At 37.1% G+C, this 23268-nt stretch overlaps 1 protein-coding gene across 4 annotated transcripts in view; it reads left to right on the top strand.

Moving 5' to 3' along the window:
• Nucleotides 1–23268, top strand: part of VMP1 (vacuole membrane protein 1) — a 120067-nt gene that overhangs the window by 37696 nt on the left and 59103 nt on the right. For all 4 annotated transcript variants that reach the window (XM_065911159.1, XM_065911160.1, XM_065911161.1 and 1 more), the window contains 2 exons: nucleotides 8183–8350; nucleotides 20003–20134. In XM_065911159.1, coding sequence (XP_065767231.1) covers nucleotides 8183–8350; nucleotides 20003–20134 — 300 coding nt within the window. The remainder of the gene's footprint in view (nucleotides 1–8182; nucleotides 8351–20002; nucleotides 20135–23268) is intronic.

The raw sequence follows: 23268 nt of genomic DNA, 5'->3' as shown, positions 1-23268 counted from the left end.
TCACTACCAGCTTAGGATATTTTTGTGTGTTATAATTTCAGGAATGATCATTTTACCTCTAGGATAATTTTTTTTTAATTCTAAATTTCTATTAATTTGATAGAGCTAATAGTATATTTACTATTCCTGAAAGAATGTAAATTATAGAAGTGTAACTTGTAAAATTTATCTTAAAAGAATGTTTTAAGTTAAAATACTTTTCCTCCAAATACCTGTATCTGCTCTTGTTAGAAATACTGTCTCCTCCCCAACCCCCCACCCACCCCCAAGCTAACTATGGTCTCTCTCACCCAGACATCCTCTAGCCTAGCCAAGCACTACATCTTTTTATCCTGGACAGAGCAAAATTATTCCACTATCAAAACTTTGGAAAATATAGTGTAATCAGCTCATGAGACTAAGATATATGAGGCTTTGAACTGAAGCAAAACCAGATGTTCAATATGTCACAAAGAACTGAACTGTCTTGTTGAGTTGACTTCACTTAGAATGACTATGTTGAAGTAACCACCCACCCCAAAAAAGGACCCTAAAAACCTGTCACTCTGATGAGAGTGTAACTTTTCATCCCAATCATAAAAGTTGACCTTCAGATCATTAAAGGGAACTTCCATTGGCAGTAATTAGAAACTCTCAGAGGCAGTTAGTGAATGTTACTAGCGACCTGGTTGCTAGCTAGGAAATTTATAGAGCTTCCTGTGCTGGGGAATAACAGCCTGTGCTGTATATAGCTGTTTAGCTTCCTTTGATTACCACTACATAGATTTAAGGACACTGTCCTTAAAGAGAAAAATTAACTTTTGAGGACTATCATTTGCTACTTTTCCTTAAGAAGTGCTGCTTGTATTACCTTGTCTCATGGTACATTCTTTTAAATGTGCTGAGACTCACTTTGTACCACAGAGTATGATCTCTCTTGATGACTCTTTCATGTATACTTGAAAAGAATATGTATTTAGCTATTTTGGGGTATAGTGTTCCATGTTGTTCAAGTTTTCTGTGTTCATTCTGGTTTTCAGTTTGTTTATTCTATCAACTAAAAAGAAGGGTGTTGAAATTTCAACTCTAATTGTAGATATGTCTTTATTTCTCATTTTAGTTCTGTTAGTTTTTGCTTTATATATTTTGACATGCTGTTATTAGGTGCATACACATTTAAGATTTTCTGTCTTCCTGAGAATTAGCCTTTTTATCATTACGAAATGTCCTTATTCATCTGTAGTAAAATAATATACCTTCTCCTGAGATCTGCTTAGTCTATTTTGTATGATTATTTTTACACAGTTTATCTTTTTGCATTGCTTTACTTTTGGATCTGGATATTTTAAATGGGCTTTTTGTAGAGAGCATATACTGAGGTCTTGCTTTTTAATTCAGTCTGACACTCTCTGCGTTTTCATTTGTATATTTGGCACATTTGCAATTAATCTAGTTGTCAGTATGGTTAAGTCTACCTTTAAACTGCTGGTCCCCACCTGTTTTTTATTCTTTTCTTACCTTCTTTGAATGAGTATTATTTTTAGGATATATAATATAACCACATTATAATATGATACTCCCTTTTCTCCCTCCCATACCTTTTGCTGTTGTTGTCTTATATTTGCTGTGTTGTATATGCTGCAGTCCATAGGGTTGCAAAGAGTTGGAGATGACTGAGCAACTGAACTGTCTTATATTTTACTTCTGTATGTGCCTTAGGTGTGTGCTTGTGTGTGCGGTCATGTCTGACTCTGTGTGACCCTGTGGACTGTAGCCCACGAGGCTCCTCTCTCCATGGGGTTTTCCAGGCAAGAATACTGGAGTGAGTTGCCATTTCCTCCTCCAGGGGATCTTCCCCACCCAGGGATCGAACTCATGTCTCCTCATCTCTTGCCTTGGCAGGCAGATTCTTTGCGGCTCAGCCACCAGGGAAGTCCGACATACATCATGGTTTTTGCTTTAAACAACTAGTTATTTTTTTTAAGAGATTTTAAAATGAGGAAAAATGGTGTTCTCTCTTTCCAATGCTTTTCACTCCTCTGTGTACATTAAAGTTTACATCTGCTATTACTTTTCTTCTGAGAACTTCCTTTAACATTTATTGTAGTGCAGATCTCCTGGAACAAATTCTTTTGACTTTTGTCTATCTGAAAATGTTATTAATTCGTCTTTATTTTTGAAATATATTTTCCCTTAATTCTAGATTCACAGATTTCTTTTTCCCTTTCAGCGCTTTAGAGAAGTAATTCTATTGGTTTTTGGTTTGTTTCTGATGAGAAGCCCTGTCTGTATTTCCCTGTAGGTGACTCAGTCACACCTTGGAAATATTGTCGGTTTGGTTCCAGAGCACAAGCAAATATGGTGATAAAGCAAGTCACAAATTTTTTGGTTTCTCAGTGCATCTGAAAGTTATGTTTACTGTATATTTTACTCTATTACATGTCTAAAAAATATATACATACCTTAATTAAATAATGCTGTGGGAAAAATAGAGCCAATAAATTTGCTTAACACAAGATTGCCACAAACCTTTAATTTGTAAAGATTACAGTATCTGCAAAGTGCAGTGAAGCATGGTATGCCTATATAATGTGTTATTTTTATCCCCCCTGCTTTTAAGATTTTCTTGATATAGCTGAATTATAGAATTTGATTATGATGTGATTATTATGGTTTTCAGCAATTTGATTGTGTTTTATTTTATGTTGATCCTGACTGAGGTTTGTTGAATTTTTTAAATCTGTGAGTTGATGAGTTGATATTTTTCAGCAGATCTTGAAAATATTTGGCCATCCCTTCGCCAACATGCACACATGCACACACACACACACACTTTCCTCTCTCTTTCTGGAATTCCAGTTACATATATCTTAAACTGTTTGGTATTATTCCACAGGTTACTGAGGTTCACTTCTCCATAGCCTTTACTCTCTGTGTCCTTTGGTTCACATACTTTCTATTGCCTTGTCTTCAAGTTCTCTAATATTTGTCCTGTGGTGTCTAATCTGTTGACTATCCAGTGAATTTTTCTATTCAGATATTACATTTTCAGCTCTAGAAGTTCCATTTTATTATTTTTATACTTGTATTTCTTCCTGCATTGTGTTTATGTTTTCCTTTAAATCAGGGATCAGCAAACTATTTCTGTAAATGTCCAAATAATAAAAGTTTTAGACTTCATAGACCACAGCATCTCGGTCAGGGCTGCTCCATGTTACCACTGAAGCAGAGAATTAGCCAGAGATGATCTGTATAGCCATGGATACATGGTTACCTTCTTTGAAACTCTGTAAATCTAGTGGTAGGCTGAATTTGGCCCCTGGGCTCAAATTGCTTTAAATCTTTGAACATATTGGGTTGGCCAGAAAGTTCATTCACATTTTTCCATAACATAACAGAGAAACCCAGACAAACTTTTTGTCCCGCCTAATCTTTTTAAGGCCTTGTCTGCTAATTCCATTATATCTAACATTTCTGGGTCTGTTTCTGTTTCTTCAGGTTATGGGTCATATTTTCCAACCTGTTTCACATATCTAGCTATTTCTTTTTAGATGATGAAATGTGGTATTAAGTTGTTGATTATTTGGATTTTGTCATCATCCTTTACAGAGTATCAGTTTTTTTGTTTTGCAGGGCACTAAGTTACTAGTGGGCTGACTTGGTCCATTTAAGTCTTTTTAAAACCTCTATTATGATCTATTTAGCTTTTACTGGGCTCTTTGCAAGGTCATCCCTGAATGCTAAGTCTTTCCACTCCAGCTCACTGAAGTTCAGGTGTTTCCCAGCCCTGGGTGAAGGCTAAGAATTGTCCAGCTTCTTTTCTCACTAACTGTACTTTGCCTGGCCTTGTAGAACGTTATCGTAGCATGCAGTGCAGCTTTGTGTGCTGGAGTCTCAGGGGGACCCCCATACACAAATGGAGAGTCCTTTCTCTGCATTAGGCATTCTGCCCCACAGATTTCAACCACTCAGCCCCCCCAAGCTCGAATTTTCATCTCAGTGCGGCAGTACTACCCTGCTTTTCTTAGGGTCTCCCTCTTCGGACAACAGATTTTATTATTTTTATTCTTTATTTTACTTCTTGGCTGCACTGGGTGTCTGTTGCTTTGTGCGGGCTTTCTCTAGTTTTGGGGAGCAGGGGCTACTCTCTAGTTGCGTTGCGCAGCTTCTCATTGCACTGGCTTCTCTTGCCGCGCAGCAGAGGCTCTGGGCATGCAGGCTTCGGTGATTGCAGCACCCGGTCTCAGTAGTTGGCATACAGGCTTAGTTGCTCTGTGGCATGTGGGATACTCCTGGACCAGGGGACCTGTGTCCCCTGCATTGGCAGGCCTGTTCCTGTCCACTGCACCTCCAGGGAAGTCCCATGGAATATGAATTTTTTTAAAATGTGTTTTTTATTTGGCTGCCTCAAGTCTTAGTTGTGGCATACAGGATCATTTTGTTGTGTTGGGGGGACTCCAGAGCGTACAGGCTCAGTAGTTGCAGCGCCCAGGTTTAGTTGCTCTGCGGCATGTGGCATCTTAGTTCCTCGATCAGGGATTGAACTCAGGACCCTGGCATTGGAAGCCCAGAGTCCTAACCACTGGACCACCAGGGAAGTGTGGATTTTGCTGCAGACACGCAGTGTGTCTGCACTTGGAAAGCCAGAGTCATCACAGGGCTTCTGCATTTGTATCCCTTTTCTCAGCAGTCAAGAAAGTACCCCTGTACTGCCTGTGGTACAATGTCTGAAAAGAATTATTCCATGTATTTTGTAGGGTTTCCAGTTGTTTCGTGTAGGAGTGAACATCTGTTCCAGTCACTTCATGGTATGAGGCAGAAAACCCTCAGCCACAGGCTAGACTCTCTAGCCCATGCATATCAATACTTGCCCACTCACATGAGAGCTGGAACCGCCTGCTCGGTACATAGTATTACCTTTATGTTTTGCGTTGAATCTTTCCAGCTAGCCTTTGCTGCTTATACTATAGCTTTTTGTCTTTATCCCTCATTTCTTCATCTAGTATGGCTTAAATGTGATTCTTTTATGTTTAATAACATTGTAGTAAATTGTAGGTTTTAGAAAATCTACTTAAAAGGTAATTTAATATGTGCAACTGTTAAAATTCTCTTAATCAAAATGATCATCTTTTGATTTTGTGTTTGGGTTCTTCATGTAATATTTATTTCAGTCAAGTCCATTATATTTAGGAACTATTAACTTGTAATGTTAAAAAGAACTGTTGAGGCTTGCTGTCATTTAACATAGCTTAAACTAAAATGTCGAGGTACAGGCTCAGTAGGCTCTTGAGAATGAGCAACGAACCAGAATCTGAGTTACTCATGTTCATTTTGTCTGGGAACCACCACATCTGCCACTGAGGCTGAGTAATCATGACTTATTAGTGTGGTTATGGAAAGTATATATCAATTTAATTGTGTGAACCGTCCTTTCTTTAGGGAAAATATTCTCACCAGATTGCTGAAAATTTTCCCTTTTTAGAATCACTTAAAATTAAAACTGTGAATAAGTCTTTTATCTTGTTGAATGACCTGTGTAATCAGTTGGGGTGCATATTTTATTTATATTTCTGGAATAGAAATGTAGTTTTTTCCTTCCTCTGTATCCCAGAAATCTCATTATTTTAGTGTCTAAGTTCAAGTTTTATTCTCCTAGAGTTCATTTCTAGAGGACAGTTGTGTAGGGATATCATGAACAAACTCTTGAATTTCTTTTGTTTTGCCTTAAGTACTATCACATTTCTCTTTTGTGTTTTCACATAGTAAATGTGGAAGTTAACAGGTTTTTTTTAAATTGCGTCTGATGCTTATCTGTAAGTGTACAACAAGAAATTTTTCACTAATTATTCAGTTCCTCTGAATTCTACAAACTTTAGTTTGTGTGTGTGTGTGTAGGATCACAAAATAATTCTTTTTTCTCCAACTGTGAAATATCTTTTATGCACATAATAATATTCAGAGAAACAGCTGTAGATTTCGTGATTAATCACAGCTTCTCAAAAAAAAATACCATTCCTTTTTAAAAGATTCTGTAATTATTTTTATACTTATTATTACTGTTTATAGTTTTCTGTGAATTAAAACTCAAGAAAAAGAGGAACAGACTAAAAATTCACATAGGTTTCTTTTTGGCTCAGAGGAGAACTTTATAGTTAATTGATTCAGTGCCAAGTGTAGGCCTTCTTTTTATAGATTTTTATTTGAACGTGAAGTGCCCCTGCATTTAGGGGGAAATGGAGCTTAGATTTATGAATATCTTTCTTTTTCATATTACATGCAACAAAAAAATTTGCTTAATATCACCTTTTGTTTTGATAGCAACAGGAGTTCTTTAATGTTTTATTCTCATTTCTACATCTTATTCAATTTGTCTTTGAACCACAAATTCTTTTACTATATGGTTTAAAAAGACTTTCTTAAATCCAAAGATCACTTACTATATGTGTGTCTATATATACATCCATATGTGTGTGTATAATTTTTTCTACAAATACAGTATTTTTCTTTATAACAGTGAATGGCTAATACTTTTTGAGGGCTTACTATATGCCCAGCACTAATTCAAGTATATTTATATAAATTGACTAATTGAAACCTCACAGTATCCCCAGAATGTAGGTCCTAAAGGTGTTTTATCATTACCATTTTATAGATGAGGAAAGCAAGACTTAGTCAGAGGCAGAGGCCAGAACCTGAATCAGAACATCTGGCTGTAGAAGTTATGCTTATGGCAATAGTATGTTTTAAAGTGAATACTAGCATCATGTATGTTAGAGCAACATGTTAAGAGTGTCCAGCTTCTAGAGCTTACACTTCATGAGAACCTTGGAAATTAGCAATAGATTTTATTACAGCTTGATTGTATTTAGGGTTTTTTAATTTTGAAACTAGATAAAGCCATCAAATGAATTTAATTCTTTTGCCTTGCTAAAGAGTAGGTTAAGTGATTTTTCTGAGGTTGCTTATTTTCTGACCCTTAATAGACGATAAGAACCTACTTGAAACCCTAAAGGAACTTGTTTAAAACATACACGTTCCCATGTCCACTTATTGAATCAATTTATGCTTAGGGGACCCAGGAATTTATATAATTAACAAAGCCCCTTGTTGATTATTATGCAGATACCTCATATTAGCATACATGTTCATTTGAGAACCATTGTATTTAAACCTTTATCATTCATCTAAATATTAACTCATTTTAATCTATTATTATTAATTTATAATGTTTCAAAATAAAGGTATAAAGCAGCACAAAATCTTCCATAGAAAAAATTACTTTAAAAGAAAAATTCATTGGTACTGGTTGCACACTTTTATTTTTGTTTTAAATCTCAGGGAGAAAGATAAGTAAGGTAGTTACTTCATCAACTGTTGTTTTTTGAAATATAGTTAGTTTATAATGCTGTGTTAGTCTCAAGTGTACGGCAGAGTGATTCAGTTACATATGTGTATGTATATACTTTTTCAGGGTCTCTTCCATTGTAGGTGATTGAAAGATGCTGAATATAGCTCCCTGGGCTATACAGCATGTCCTTGTTTACATGTTTAATATATAGTAGTGTGTATATGTTCATCTCAAACTCTTAATTTCTGCACCCCCCCCCCACTGTTCCCTTTGGTAAACGTAAGTTTATTTTTCTGTGTCTGCATCAACTTTTTTACGTAAGGAAAAAAGTAGTATTCTTAAAGTATGCCTAAAAGAGTAGGGGCACAGGAGGTTTTTTACATGTCTTATAAATGACATGTATGGAAAATAAAATAAGAATCAAGTGAGAAATCATGGTTTCCAGAGACTCGTGTTAGGGAAAGGAGGTTGACTACAAAAGGACACAAGGGAACTCTGCCTTGATGAAAATGCTGTGTATCTGTACCCTGATTAGTGATGGTTATATGACTAAATATAATTGTCAAACTTAGCCTGAACTACAGATCTAAAAAAATGGCTCTTACTATATGTAAATTATACCCCCATAAATTTGAAATTGGTTTTTAAAAAAGTAAACCTTGAAGAGATTCTGGGAGTGATTATTTTTTCAAATTATCAGTTGCATCTTGAAATACCTGGGTGAATTCTTGTTCTTTAAAAGCTAACATTTTTCTATTATTCTGTAGTGATTAAGGTAACATTAAAATAACATCGTGATAATTTCTTTTTCTTTAACATTTTCTCATCAAAGTTTTCTCATATTTTTTTTTGTAGGGTCCACATATAGCTTCAGTTACATTAGCTGCTTATGAGTGCAATTCAGTTAATTTCCCTGAACCACCTTATCCTGATCAGATTATTTGCCCAGATGAAGAGGGCACTGAAGGAGCCATTTCTTTATGGAGCATCATCTCAAAAGTTAGGATTGAGGCCTGCATGTGGGTAAGATGTCCGTTTTCATGCTTACCTGAAGTTAACCTCACTGTCTTGATTCTTTGTACCTTGTTGAAATTGAATCCAAACATATACCAATTCAGTAAATAATTCGTAAAGTAACCAACTACCTAACTTCCGTGGAAAAGAAATCTCTAGAGCTTCTCTTCGGAGAAGACAATGGCACCCCACTCCAGTACTCTTGCCTGGAAAATCCCATGGACGAAGGGGCCTGGTAGGCTGCAGTCCATGAGGTCGCGAAGAGTCGGACACGAAGTTTCACTTTCATGCATTGGAGAAGGAAATGGCAACCCACTCCAGTGTTCTTGCCTGGAGAATCCCAGGGATGGGGGAGCCTGGTGGGCTGCCGTCTGTGGGGTCGCACAGAGTTGGACACGACTGAAGTGACTTAGCAGCAGCAGCAGAGCCTCTCTTTGTAAATAATATGCAGAAGGAAGGCAGGAAACTATAGGTACCACCAAGTATTGATGCCAAGGAGACAATAGCAGGGAAAAGGAATATAAATGATGCAAATATATTACTTTATAAAGATTTACTGATGTTTATAAAATTTGATAAACATGTAGCAAATGGTTATATATCAGTCCAAATTTGGTAAGTATTATATGTCTCTCTCTTAGATTTAAATACTCTGTGTTTAGTTTTAGAAGATTCATTTCATTTTCTGAATTTTTGTAATACTAAAGGTCAGACATTTCTTCATAAACTCAGCTTTACTGTATTTGAGATGAGATCAAACTATATGATGATTTTACTTTCAATAGTATCAATTTTTCTTTTTATGGCTTGGTTAATATATTTTGGGAAATTTTGAACTACATGATCAATGGTAAATGTATTTTAATCTATATCCACACAAAGCATTTTTTATATGCCTAAATTCATTCAGGTGTCTGTCACTGAGGAATAGTTCAGTTGCTAAAGACTTCTTATTGCCACTTGAATTATTTTTTAATTTATTATTTGGAATTATTAAGTTTTATGTTCCCTGTAACTTTTTTCCCTTAACAGTTTCTTACAAAATAGAAAATGTGAAACACATCTCTTAAATGTCTTAATTAAAGTGAAGATGAATACAGTGCCCACAGGAGAGGCAGTTTTGAAACACATTCAAATGTTAGAGATTATGCTGTGCTTTAAAAGAATTAAAAGGGAAATGCCATATATTGAATTTGTTGAATATGAAAAACAGGAAAAATTGTCATATTTCCTGTTACTGTCTTAAAAATACTGGAAACAAATTCATTGTACTAGTTGCATATGTTTTATAAATTTCATCACATTAGTCCTTTGATGAAAAGCTGTTAATAAAATAACCAGTTACTTGAAACATGCTAGAGAGGGTATATGTATATAAACTTCAGTTTTCTGTTTTTCTTTTGTTCTTTCAAAATTATTTATGTGGCTCAATTAACATTAATGCCAACAAAGAAATTTTCATCCCAGCTGGCAGTGATAACTGCCTCTTCCAAATTCCTATGGTGTGTACTATCTGAAGCGCTCATTTCGTCTGGCTCCATGCACGCCTCAAATTACTTAAATTGGCTGGCGTAGTGGCTTACTTCCCCAAATAAATTTTTAGCTTCTCAAAAAATTTCAGACTGTACCTTAAATTAAATGTAGTACCCTCACAGCAGTCAGCATTAGGCTTATAGTTTTACAAGAATGTCAGAAAATGCTGATTAATTGTGTGTGTTCTTCATATTCCCTTCTTTGAAGCTGTCTTTTGTGACAAAAAATGAGCATATATCAAGTTATGTTTAAATTGGTTTCTATTGTTTTTACCATTTATAAGGACAGTCCTTTTAACAAAAAGTGCTAGGAAAACTGAATATGGTTATTGTTGTTTAGTCCCTTACTTCGTGTCCAACTCTTTGTAACCTCTGCATTGAATACGGAGGTTATATATATGGACAGCAGCTCCTCTGTCCATGGGATTTCCCAGCAAGAATACTAGAATGGGTTGCCATTTCCTTCTCCAGGGGATCTTCCTGACCCAGGGATCAAACCCATGTCTCCTACATTGGCAGGCGGATTCTTTACCACTGAGGCACCAGGGAAGCCCAGGGAAAACTGAATATCCACATGCAAAGAGAGAGATTGGATCCTTACCTTATACCATATTGAAAAATTAACTCAAAATTCATCAAAGACCTAAACTTGAGTTCAAACTCTAAGAACTTAGAAGAAAATATAGAGACAAATCTGCATAACAATTGGGCAGTGGTTTCTTAAATAAGACACTGAAAGTAGAGGCCACAAGAGAAAGAAAATAGATAAATTGAACTTTGCTAAAATTAAAACCTCTTTTACATCAAAGGATACAGTATCACGAGAGTGAAAAGAGAACCCACAAAAAGGAAGAAAATGTTTATAACTCATATATCAGATAAGGATTTAATATTCAGGGTGTTTATAGAACTATGCAACTCAACAATAAGAAAATTAACAACCCAATTTAAAAATGGGCAAAGGACTTGAATAAACACTTCTCCAAGGAAAAGATACAAATAGCTAATAAGTTCACAAATTCTCAACATCATTAGTTATTGGGGAAATGCAAATCCAACCATAAGGGATTACCTCTTCGCATGTATTAGGATGGCTATTATTCTTTTTAAAAGAATAATGAGTATTGGTGAAGATGTGGAGAAATTGGAATACTCCTAGGTTGCTGGTGGGAATGTAAAATGATTCAGCTGCTATGAAAAAGAGTTTGGTGGTTTCTCAAAAATGTAAACATAGAATTACTCTGTGACCCTCCTCTAATGTAAATACCCAAAAGAACTGAAAACCAGGACTCAAACATAACTATAGAAACTTGTAGTTCACTGTTAAGCAACATTATTCATATTATCAGAAAGGTAAGCCATGAAATTAAAAGATGCTTACTTCTTTGAAGGAAAGTTATAAACAACCCAGACAGCATATTAAAAAGCAGCGACATTACTTTGTCAGCAAAGCTCCGTCTAGTCAAGGCTATGGTTTTTCCAATAGTCATGTATGGATGTGAGAGTTGGACTGTAAAGAAAGCTGAGTGCCGAAGAATTGATGCTTTTGAACTGTTGTTGGAGAAGACTCTTGAGAGTCCTTTGGACTGCAAGGAGATCCAACCAGTCCATCCTAAAGGAGATCAGTCCTGGGTGTTCATTGGAAGGGCTGATGCTGAAGCTGAAACTCCAGTACTTTGGCTACCTCATGCGAAGAATAGACTCATTTGAAAAGACCCTGATGTTGGGAAAGATTGAAGGCGGGAGGAGAAGGGGATGACAGAGAATGAGATGGTTGGATGGCATCACCGACTCAATGGACATGAGTTTGAGTAAACTCTCGAGTTCGTGATGGACAGGGAGGTCTGGCTTGCTTCGATTCATGGGGTAGCAAAGAGTAGAACACAACTGAGCACCTGAACTGAACCCTCAATAGATGAATGGATAAACAAAGGGTAGTATATACACAGAATATTACTCAGCCATGAAAAGGAATGAGGTTTTTATACATGCTACAATATAGATGAACCTTGAAAACATGGTAAGTAAAATAATCTAGACATAGAAAGATATTGTATGATTCTGCTTAAATCAACTGTCAAGAGAATTCAGATTTGTTATAAAGGCACAAAAACAGATTTGGGGGGACTTCACTTGTGGTCCAGTGGTTAAGAAACTGCCTGCCAGGGCAAGGGATGTGGGCTTGATCCCTGGTCTAGGAAGATCCCACATGCCGTGGAGCAACCTAAGCCAACGTGCTGCAACAACTGAGCATACATGCTAAAACTGCTGCAGCCCACAGGCCTAGAATCCGTGCTCTTAAATAAGAGAAGCCACCTCAGTGAGGAGCACCTGTGCTGCAACAGAGAGTAACCTCTGCTTGCCACAACTAGAAAAGGCCCACCACAGCCGTGAAGACCCAGCACAGCCAAAAATTAAATAAATAGTAATAATTAGTTAATTTAAAAATAAGCTCCATGACAGGGTAGTTTTTTCTTTCTTTTTTTTTTTAAGTAGATTTGAGGTTACCAGCATTGTGGGGAATCAGAAGTTAATGCTTAATGAATAACAGTGTCCATTTGGATGAAGAAAACTACTGGAAATATTTTTTATATTTTATCCTTTCATAAAATTGATCTCATTTGTGTTCACATCCATATTTTTCATTTCATTATAAATATAGTAAATCAGTAAAATCCTTGAAATATGTATGTATGAAATATGTACTTCCAGTTATAAAAATCAGTGGCAACCTCACTTTCAGTCTGTTCATATAAGTCTTTGGAGCCCATTAAAATGAATTGTTTGGTGTTGCTGATCGGTGGCTTACTTTTTTTCAGTTTGTATCTTTCTGATATTTCACAATTTGTCTGTATCACTAGTGTTCAGTTCAGTTCAGTCGCTCATTTGTGTCTGACTGTTTACAACCCCGTGGACTGCAGCACGCCAGGCCTCCCTGTTAACGACCAACTCCTGGCGTTTACTCAAACTCATGTCCATTGAGTCAGTGATGCCATCCAACCATCTTATCCTCTGTCATCCCATTCTCCTCCCACCTTCAATCTTTCACCAGCATCAGGGTCTTTTTTAATGAGTCAGTTCTTCGCATCAGGTGGCCAAAGTATTAGAGTTTCAGCTTCAGCATCAGTCCTTCCAATGAACACCCAGGACTGATCTCCTTTAGGATGGACTGGTTGGATCTCCTTGCAGTCCAAAGGATTCTCAAGAGTCTTCTCCAACACCACAGTTCAAAAGCATCTATTCTTTGGCGCTCAGCTTTCTTTCTAGTCCAACTCTCATATCCATACATGACTACTGGAAAAACCACAGCCTTGACTGGACGAACCTTTGTTGGCAAAGTAATGTCTCTGCTTTTTAATATGCTGTCTAGGTTGGTCATAGCTTTTCTTCCAAGGAACAAGCGTCTTTTAATTTCATGGTTGCAGTCATCATCTGCAGTGACATTGGGGCCCCCCAAAAATATAGTCTGTCGTGGTTTCCATTGTTTTCCCATCTATTTGCTATTAAGTGATGGGACCAGATGCCATGATCTTCATTTTCTGAATATTGAGTTTAAAGCAAACTTTTTCACTTTCCTCTTTCATCAAGAGACTCTTTAGTTCTTCTTTGCTTTCTGCCATAAGTGTGGTGTCATCTGCATATCTGAGGTTATTGATATTTCTCCCAGCAATCTTGATTCCAGCTTGCGCTTCATACAGCTGAGCGTTTCTCATGATGTACTCTGCATATAAATTAAATAAGCAGGGTGACAATATACAGCCTTGATGTACTCCTTTCCCAATTTGGAACCCGTCTGTTGTTGCATGTCCAGTTCTAACTGTAGCTTCCTCACCTGCATACAGGTTTCTCAGGAGGCAGGTCAGGTGGTCTGGTATTCCCATCTCTTTAAGAATTTTCCACAGTTTGTTGTGATCCACACAGTCAAAGGCTTTGGTGTAGTCAATAAAGCAGACGTAGATGTTTTTCTGGCACTCTCTTGCTTTTCCAATGATTCAGCGGATGTTGGCAATTTGATCTCTGGTTCCTCTGCCTTTTCTAAATCCAGGTTGAACATCTGGAAGTTCATCATTCACATATTGCTGAAGCCTGGCTTGGAGAATTTTGAGCATTACTTTACTAGCGTGTGAGATGAGTGCAATTGTGCGGTAGTTTGAGCATTCTTTGTCATTGCCTTTCTTAGGAATTGGAATGAAAACGGACCTTTTCCAGTCCTGTGGCCACTGCTGAGTTTTCCAAATTTGCTGGCATATTGAGTGCAGCACTTTCACAGCATCAACTTTTCCGATTTGAAGTAGCTCAACTGGAATTCCATCACCGCCACTAGCTTTGTTCATAGTGATGCTTCCTAAGACCTGCTTGACTTCGCATTCCAGGATGTCTGGCTCTAAGTCAGTGATTACCCCATTGTGATTATCTGGATTGTGAAGATCTTGCTTGCATAGTTCTTCTGTGTATTTTTGCCCCCTCTTAATATCTTCTGTTTCTGTTTGGTCCATACCATTTCTGTCCTTTACTGGGCCCATCTTTGCATGAAATGTTCCCTTTTTTCTTGAAGAGATCTCTAGTCTTTCCCGTTCTGTTGTTTTCCTCTGTTTTTTTTGCAATGATCACTGAGGAAGGGTTTCTTACCTCTCCTTGCTATTCTTGGAACTCTGCATTCAAATGGGTATATCTTTCCTTTTCTCCTTTGCTTTTTGCTTCTTCCCTTTTCATAGCTATTTGTAAGGCCTCCTCAGACAACAGTTTTGCCTTTTTGCATTTCTTTTTCTTAAGGATGGTCTTGATCACTGCCTCTTGTGCAGTGTCATGAACCTCTGTCCATAGTTCTTCAAGCACTCGGTCTATCAGATCTAATCCCTTGAATCTATTTGTCGCTTCCCCTGTATAATTGTAAGGGATTTGATTTAGGTCATACCTGAATGGTCTAGTGGTTTTCCCCACTTTCTTCAATTTAAGTCTGAATTTGGCAATAAGGAGTTCATAATCTGAGCCACAGTCAACTCCAGTCTTGTTTTTGTTGACTGTATAGAGCTTCTCCATCTTTGCCTGGAAAAAATATAATCTGACAAACTGATTTCAGTATTGACCATCTGGTGATGTCTATGTGTAGAGTCTTCTCTTGTGTTGGAAGAGGGTGTTTGCTATGACCAGCGTGTTCTCTTGGCAAAACTCTATTAGCCTTTGCCCTGCTTCATTCTGTACTCCAAGGCCAAATTTGCCTGTTACTCTAGGTATTTCTTGACTTTCTACTTTTGCATTACAGCCCCCTATAATGAGAAGGACATCTTTTGGGGATGTTAGTTCTAGAAGGTCTTATAGGTCTTCATAGAACCATTCAACTTCAGCTTCTTCAGCATTACTGGTCAGGGCGTAGACTTGGATTACTGTGATATTGAATGGTTTGCCTTGGAAACGAACAGAGATCATTCTGTCGTCTCTGAGATTGCATCCAAGTACTGCATTTCGAACTCTTGTTGACTATGATGGCTCTTCCATTTATTCTAAGGGATTCTTGCCCACGGTAGTAGATTTAATGGTCATCTGAGTTAAATTCACCCATTCTGTGTAATGCTCCATATGTTTTCTTTTCATTTATTATTTCAAATTCCATTAATAGTTATTAAGCTTCCAAGTGTTGGAAATTCACAGTGAATGAAACTTACGGAGCTTTATATTCTGCTGCTGCTGCTAAGTCGCTTCAGTTGTGTCCGACTCTGTGCGACCACATAGACAGCAGCCCACCAGGCTCCCCCATCCCTGGGATTCTCCAGGCAAGAACACTAGAGTGGGTTGCCATTTCCTTCTCCAATGCGTGAAAGTGAAAAGTGAAAGTGAAGTCACTCAGTCGTGTCCAACTGCTAGTGACCCCATGGACTGCAGCCTAACAGGCTCCTCCGTCCATGGGATTTCCCAGGCAAGAGTACTGCAGTGGGATGCCATTGCCTTCTCCTTTATATTCTAATAAGGGAAATAATTATGGGAAAATGCATATATATGTATTGTGGGAAAATTATATAGGTATTTAAACTAATTGTGATAAGTGCTATGAAGGAGAAATCTGTTGCATAGTACAAAGATTTTTCCTCGTCTGTGATTCAGGGGACATCTCCATGGAGAGCAATGTTTCAGGGAATATCTAAAGATATGCTCTGTCTCTTAGTCCTACCAGTGGCCTGCTACCTGATTTTACTCCTTAAAGATAATAAGATATAAGGTGAGGAGGTGTAAATTCATTTATTTGTTAATTCATGGTTTTGTTTTTTAAGGTTTTTTCCTATTGTAGTAAAATATATGTAACAGGTTACGTACACAATTTACTGGCATTAAGTACACTCACAGTGTTGTTTAACCATCACCAATATCTACTTCCAGAACTTTTTTGTCATCCCCAAACAGCAACTCTGCACCCATTAAACAATAACTCCTCATTCCCTACTCTCCCCAGCCCCTGGTAATTTTGAAATTTCTGCCTCTGTGAAACAGCCAATTCTTTCTTGATACCCCATGTAGATGGAATCACATACCCCATGTAGATGGAATCACATAGAATCACACATCATCTATGTTGAAGCGTATATCAGATCTTCATTCCTTCTTGAAGTCATTTTAAAACTGACCTTAAGGGAAACTGGAAGCACATTTTCTCTCTCTTTTTGTTTGTAAAACAGTCTGATAAATTTACTAGAATTGGTATAATTTTTTACATTGCTGTAAAAGCCTTAAATTTCTCAATGGTTCCAAGTTACCCTCCAAACTTTGCTTTTAACCTCTATTTCATGTTTGTAGTAGATAGAATATTTAACAGAAAAATGACTTTGTTTTTTAAAGATTATTAACATACTGACAATACCAAACTACCATTACTTCTGAGTAGTCAGCATATATAAAATTTTCTACTCCCAGATTTTTAGAATTAAACTTATAATTCCTAACACAGAAAAGCAAGATGCTCGTAATTTACTTGTGATTCCACTTGACAAAACTTTTTGAAAGTACAAAAATTCAGGATTTGTCTCCTCCTGAAAATCTTTTTGTAAAGTTGATACTCCACGAAGATATTGTGTTTCTCTATTGGTTTTGCATATTTTGTGCATATTAAACTCTTCTCCAATTCAAGAAACAGGAACTTTAAGATAATAAATTGATATACAGTCAAAAATTTTTAGAAGATTTTTTGAATTATTGCTTGACTAAATACCACTTGTCTTTCTTTTGCAATAAGGAAGCCAGTCATTTCTTCCCCTTAATTAAACTTAGGCTGACAGTTTATAGTGTTCCACAGTTTAGTTTTGTTTTTTTCATGTTGATTTTGCAAGAATTATAAAATTGTTTGTAAGAATCATGAAATTATGGGACTTTGGTATCCAGTTTCTGTGTTTAGAATATAATGTGTCTTGAGAGGACCTGTCTGGAAGACTATGTTTCCTTTTTACTTATATGCATAAAAAGTAGAATACTAACTTCTGATCACCATCTCGTTGCTAATATGGGAAAACATGAACAGAATTAAAATATAACAATGAAAATTATTAACTAAGTATAAAATAGTTTGTAGGCCTTAATTTCATTTCAGTTCATTATTACTTCCTTTTAAGAAAATTTGTCCTGAGTTTGAATCATATGATTGTTTTCAGAACTATTGAACATTTGAAAAGAAGAAGAGAAGTTCATGTTTTGAATAAAATGTTGCAATTAACTTCTTACTTTTTGTCTTAAAAAATTTAAGTATAGGAAGTTATATAATTAATTCAATATACTATCACCCAGCTTTCACTAATGGCTACCCAGCTTTCCCAGCTTTCATTTGTGGCTAATACTGTTTTATCTAGACACTTCCTCACTCAACTTACAATTATCTTGAAGCATATCCCAGGTAATATAGCATATTTTATCTGTAAATATCAACCTTAGGACTTCAAAAACATTGTCACACCTAAGAGAGTTTAGAAATAGCCTCTTTAAATCTGTTATCCAATTAGAGTTCAAATTTTTTTGATTGTTTATTTCTTTTTCTTTTCACTATCTTTGTATTGGTTGATGAAACTGGATTGTTTGTCAAATATAGTTTTCCATGGTCTGAATTATACTGTTTGTATTCCAGTTGGTGTTATTTAAATATATTTATCTGTTTTCTGTGAATTGATAGCTGGATTGAGAGACATGGGGGAAAATTATTTTTTTGCAGGAATATACTTTATGGTCTAGTGTATTCTGTCACATAGTGCAATAATGTCTGGCTGTCTATCTGTATTAGCACCATTATTATATAAGTCCATTATTTTCCTGGGGTTTATAAAATGGGGGCTTTCCAGTTGCATCATTTTTTCTTTGGTTAATGACTGGAATACTTTTGTAAAGAGAAACTTCTCCTTATTGTCAATTTGGTTACCCTGAGTTATATTCCATATAGATAAGACAGGATAAATAATTGACTGTTTCTTTTCCGGTTTTTAAAATAATTAGTTCTCTAACATCCTCCAGAGGAGGCGAAATTAACTTTTTTTGTTTCAAAGAATATGATTTATGCTTTCTTCCAGTATCCTTCTCTGTGTATGTCTCTCCCCTTTCTCTGTTCTTTAACTAGATATTTAACTAGTCTTATTCTTTTGGCACTTAAATATTCTTTTGCTAACTCTTGGCTCGCATGTAGATAATGCAGTTAAACTTGGAGATCGTTGATTTTACACACTGGAGTGTAACACTGTGATCACGGGATGCTTGAATTTGGTACAGTTCCTTGAGGATTCTTATCAACGCATTAGCAGGCAGAGCCATAGGACAGAGCAAACAAAAAGTCCTGAAGTTGCTTCTGAAAACTACTGAAGCTTTTTCATTCACTATGATCCAGGACAGAGAAGGGTGGCTCAAAGTTAAGAATTTTCCTGGGTACTCTAGGTCTCTTGCATTATCTCTTCTGTATTTAAGCCATTTAAGTTCAAACCAAGTTCCTGATTCTTTTACCTTTGTTTTCATCCTTATATCCTAAGACGATTGGGAAAAAAAAAATTCTCTTCAAAAACAAGAATCCACAAAGTGACTGAAACATGAGTCACTCAATGTCCTGAGGAAATCAACATTTTTCCTGTGGTGAAAATTTATCCATCCTAATGTTGAGATTTCAGGGGGCTTCCTGACCACAGTTTGTTAACTTTGCACACAAAAAAAGTTGTATTCGAATTAAAGCAACATCCTGAATACAAGAAGATTTCCTAGAAAATATACATCTGAGAGCTATGCTATCAAGTGCCATTAGCAAATCATTTGAAAAGGGGAGGAAGACTGACAAAATTAAAGTGTATGAACATATATTTTTGTATAAACTTTTAAAAATGAGGGGTTATAACAATTTCAGATAAAACTAGTGGTTGCCAGTGAGGAGAGGGAAGAGGGGAAGAAGGGAGCAAGATCGCCATAGTGGGTTAAGAGGTGCAAACTACTGTGTATAAAATAAATAAGCTACAAGAAAAATAGGCCAATACTTTATAATAACTTTAAAGAGAATATAATTATAAAAATGTTGAATCACTGTGTTTTACACTTGAAACTAAATTTATAAATCAGCTATACTTCAAGTAAAAAACATTTCATTCCCATCAGAGAGCCCTCTCGGCCTGAGTGGCCCCCGTGGCCACAGAAACTCAGTAGTCACCAAGGACCTGACCTGTCAGGGGGAAGCAATAGAGATACTCTTTTCTCTCTCTCTTTTTTTGGAAATTTATTTCTGGAAATAATAAATATTTTATTGGGATGTGAGGTGCAAAAAAAAAAATTTCAAAAGGCTAGAAAACTGTGATCTATTTCTAAAATTAAAATGAAAAGAGATATAAAAATAAGAACACAGGATATAAATAGAGATGCTAGAGAACCAACTAATATTAATTTAGTGTCTGCAGTGTACCCAGGATTGCCTGAGAATTTTATGTATGCTATCTGGTCAGGCGTTGCGTAGATCCATGTTAAGGTCAGGCAGGATTCAAACTCATGTCCTCCTGATCATGTAGCATGTCTTTTCCTTCCTAATATGTATATCTTAACATGCTTTTGGTGATATTGAAAATTAGAGGTTTAATCTGCTTCGCATCACTGTGTTGAGAAAATCTCATGTGAGTGTTCTGTTCTTTTTCCATAGGGTATCGGTACAGCAATTGGAGAGCTGCCTCCATATTTCATGGCCAGGGCAGCTCGCCTCTCAGGTGCAGAACCAGATGATGAAGAGTATCAGGAATTTGAAGAAATGCTGGAACATGCAGAGACTGCACAAGTAAGATCAATGGGGAAAAAATAGCTAATTATTCCTTAAACAGATTAAGGTAAAAATTTTAATAGTTTCTCTGAGGAACAAAACTGCCACTGTAAAAAAAAAAATCATACATGGTTTAGGGTAAAATATTTAGAAAAGCTGAATCATAAAAAATAATTGTAAGGAGAAGGCAATGGCAACCCACTCCAGTACTCTTGCCTGGAAAATCCCATGGACAGAGGAGCCTGGTAGGCTACAGTCCATGGGGTTGCAAACAGTTGGACACGACTGAGCGACTTCACTTTCTTTACTTTCTATAATTAATGCTGTTGAACATCTTTTCGTATGCCTATTAGCCATCTGCATGTCTTATTTGAAGAAATGTCTATTTAGGTCTTCTGCCTATTTTTTGAGTGGGTTGTTTATTTTTATATTACACTGCATGAACTGTTTGTAAATTTTGGAAACACCCCTTGTCGGTTACATCATTTGCAAATATTTTCTCCCCCCAAAAAAAAATAATTGTAGAGACTTCCCTGGTGGTCTAGTGATTAAGACTCTACCTTAAAATGCAAGGGATGTGGGTTCAATCCCTGGTAGGGGAGCTAAGATATCACATGCTGAGGAGGGCAACTAAGCCTGTGCACTACAACTAGAAAAAGCCCGGTGCTGCAATGAAGACCCACCACAGCCCCCCCCCCAAAAAATGATTATAATCATGATCTTAGAGTAGGGAGTCAACAAGACAACTCAGACTAAATCAGGATAAATTCATGTAGCCAGTGAGATTAAAGAACTGAAACATTATTTGTCCATTATGTGTTTATAAGTCTTACTGAGCAGACCACTGAATAAATAAGGGGGATAAATAGGTGAACCACTTATGAGCCCAAAATAGTGGAACTGCCTAATTAATTTTTTGAAAAATAATCGTTTACCATGTTTAGAGGAAACACAATTCCCCAATGAAAAAGGGAGAATTAAGATAAACTTACTCACTGTTGTGGGAAAAAAGGCCGAGACCTTTGACACCTGAGCAAAAACTGTCCATCAACCTGTATCTTCGTGTTTCTAGGTTGGTGCGGATGTAATTGTGATTTTGGACCATGAATTTTGAATCATTATAACCAGGCTCAGACACATGTTTCTTCAAAATAGGAACCATTACAATCAACACATTTTTGCCAATGAGAAATAAGTTTGTTTATTCCTGTAGCTTTAAAATCCATGCTTCGGGATTCAGCGAACTCTTGGAAAGCATTTTCTGCCTCCTGCCAGTCGTGAAAGCATTTCCCTGCAAATGTTGTTGAAATGCTTGAAGAAGCGGTAGTCAGTTGCTGAGTGGTCAGGTGAATATGGCTGATGAGGCAAAACTTCATAGCTGATTTTGTAGGAAGCTGCAGATCTAGAAATGGTTTGTTGTTGTTCATTCACTAAATCGTGTCCAGCTCTTTGTGGTGTCATGAATTGCAGTATGCCAGGCTTCCCTGTCCTTCATTGTCTCCCTGAGTTTGCTCAGACTTGTATCCGCTGAGTCAGTGGTGCCACCCAATCATCTCATCCTCTGTCACCCTCTTCTCCAGTTGTGGATATGTCTGGTGGTGAAAGTAAAGTCCAGTGATTTAAACAACAGTATTGCATAGGAAGCTGGAATGTTAGGTCCATGAATCAAGGTTAATTGGACATGGTCAAGCAGGAGATGATAAGAGTGAACATTGACATTTTAGGGATCAGTGAACTAAAATGGACGAAAATGGGCAGATTTGATTCAGATGACCATTTTACCTGCTGCTGTGGGCACAAATCCCTTAGAAGAAATGGAGCCCTCATAGCCAACAAGAGTCCAAAATGCAGTAGTTGGATGCAGTCTCAAAAACGACAGAATGATTCCGTTTGTTTCCAAGGCAAACCATTCAACATCACAGTAATCCAAGTCTGTGCCCCAACCGCTAATGCTGAAGAAGCTGAATAGTTCTATGAAGACCTACAAGACCTTCTAGAACTAACACCAAAAAAAGATGTCCTTTTATCATAGGGGACTGGAATGCAAAAGTAGAAAGTCAAGAGATCCTGGAGTAACAGGCAAGTTTGACCTTGGAGTACAGAATGAAGCAGGACAAAGGCTAACAGAAGTTCTCCGAGAGAACACACTAGTCATAGAGATCGTTAACTTCCCTAATTTTACATGCTTAGAAGTAAAGCTGGAACCAGAACTCAGAATGGCAGCATCGCTAGTAAATTCCATTTACTGAAACGATGTCCATAGATGGTTGAGTATCCCCATTTGTGGTAACTGATACCTCTGTCTTTTGTGACACTAATTACATGTCATTTAACATACCTAAACCTTTTTATCTATATAAAATCAGCAAGTTGAAGTCAAATCATTTTTTTCACTTGTATAGTTTCTTCAGTCTCTTCTTTCTACCAGTTTTGTGAAACACTTCTCAGCATCACTTTCCACTTCGTAACACAAATTAATTTATCAACTCTGTTTTTTTCTTGGGGTCATCTCTCTGGATTCCTGCTTGCTCCTACTCCAGTCTGTATTTGGTGGGTTTTTTCTTAATTTCAAAAACCCTCTGCACTACTGTTTTTCTCCTGATTTGGATCCCTTATCTTCCCCTTTCTTGATTTTGTTGTTTAGTTGCTAAGTCTTGTCCAATTCTTTTGGGACCTCGTGGTCTGTACCAGGCTCCTCTGTCTGTGGGATTTCCCAGGCAAAAATACTGGAGTGGGTTACCATTTCCTTCTCCAGGGGACCTTCCCGACCCAGGGATCGGACCTGGGTCTCCTGCATTGCAGGAGGATTCTTTACCGCCGAATCTACCAGGGAAGCCCCATGCCATGCTGAGCCCTCTGTAGTTAGTCTTTTTGGTCGTTTTGGTTTTTTCTCTAGAAGCTTTTAGATTCGTTATCTGAGATAGGGGTCTTTTTTTTTTTTTTTAATCAGAACTCGAGTTTTATTATTCCTTTATTTTTTGGCTGGGCTGGGTGTTCATTGCTGTACCTGGGCTCTCTCTGATTTTGCACAGGCTCCTTGTTGCAGATCCCAGGCCGTAGGGCATGCAGCCATCAGTAGTTGCAGCTCAGCGGCTCAGTTGCTGTGGTGCATGGGCTTTAGTTGCCCCGAGGCATGTGGAATCTTCCCAGAC

This window comes from Muntiacus reevesi, chromosome 18, assembly GCF_963930625.1.
Source record: "Muntiacus reevesi chromosome 18, mMunRee1.1, whole genome shotgun sequence".
Classification (NCBI taxonomy): domain Eukaryota; kingdom Metazoa; phylum Chordata; class Mammalia; order Artiodactyla; family Cervidae; genus Muntiacus; species Muntiacus reevesi.
This window is presented reverse-complemented; position numbering and strand designations above follow the sequence as displayed.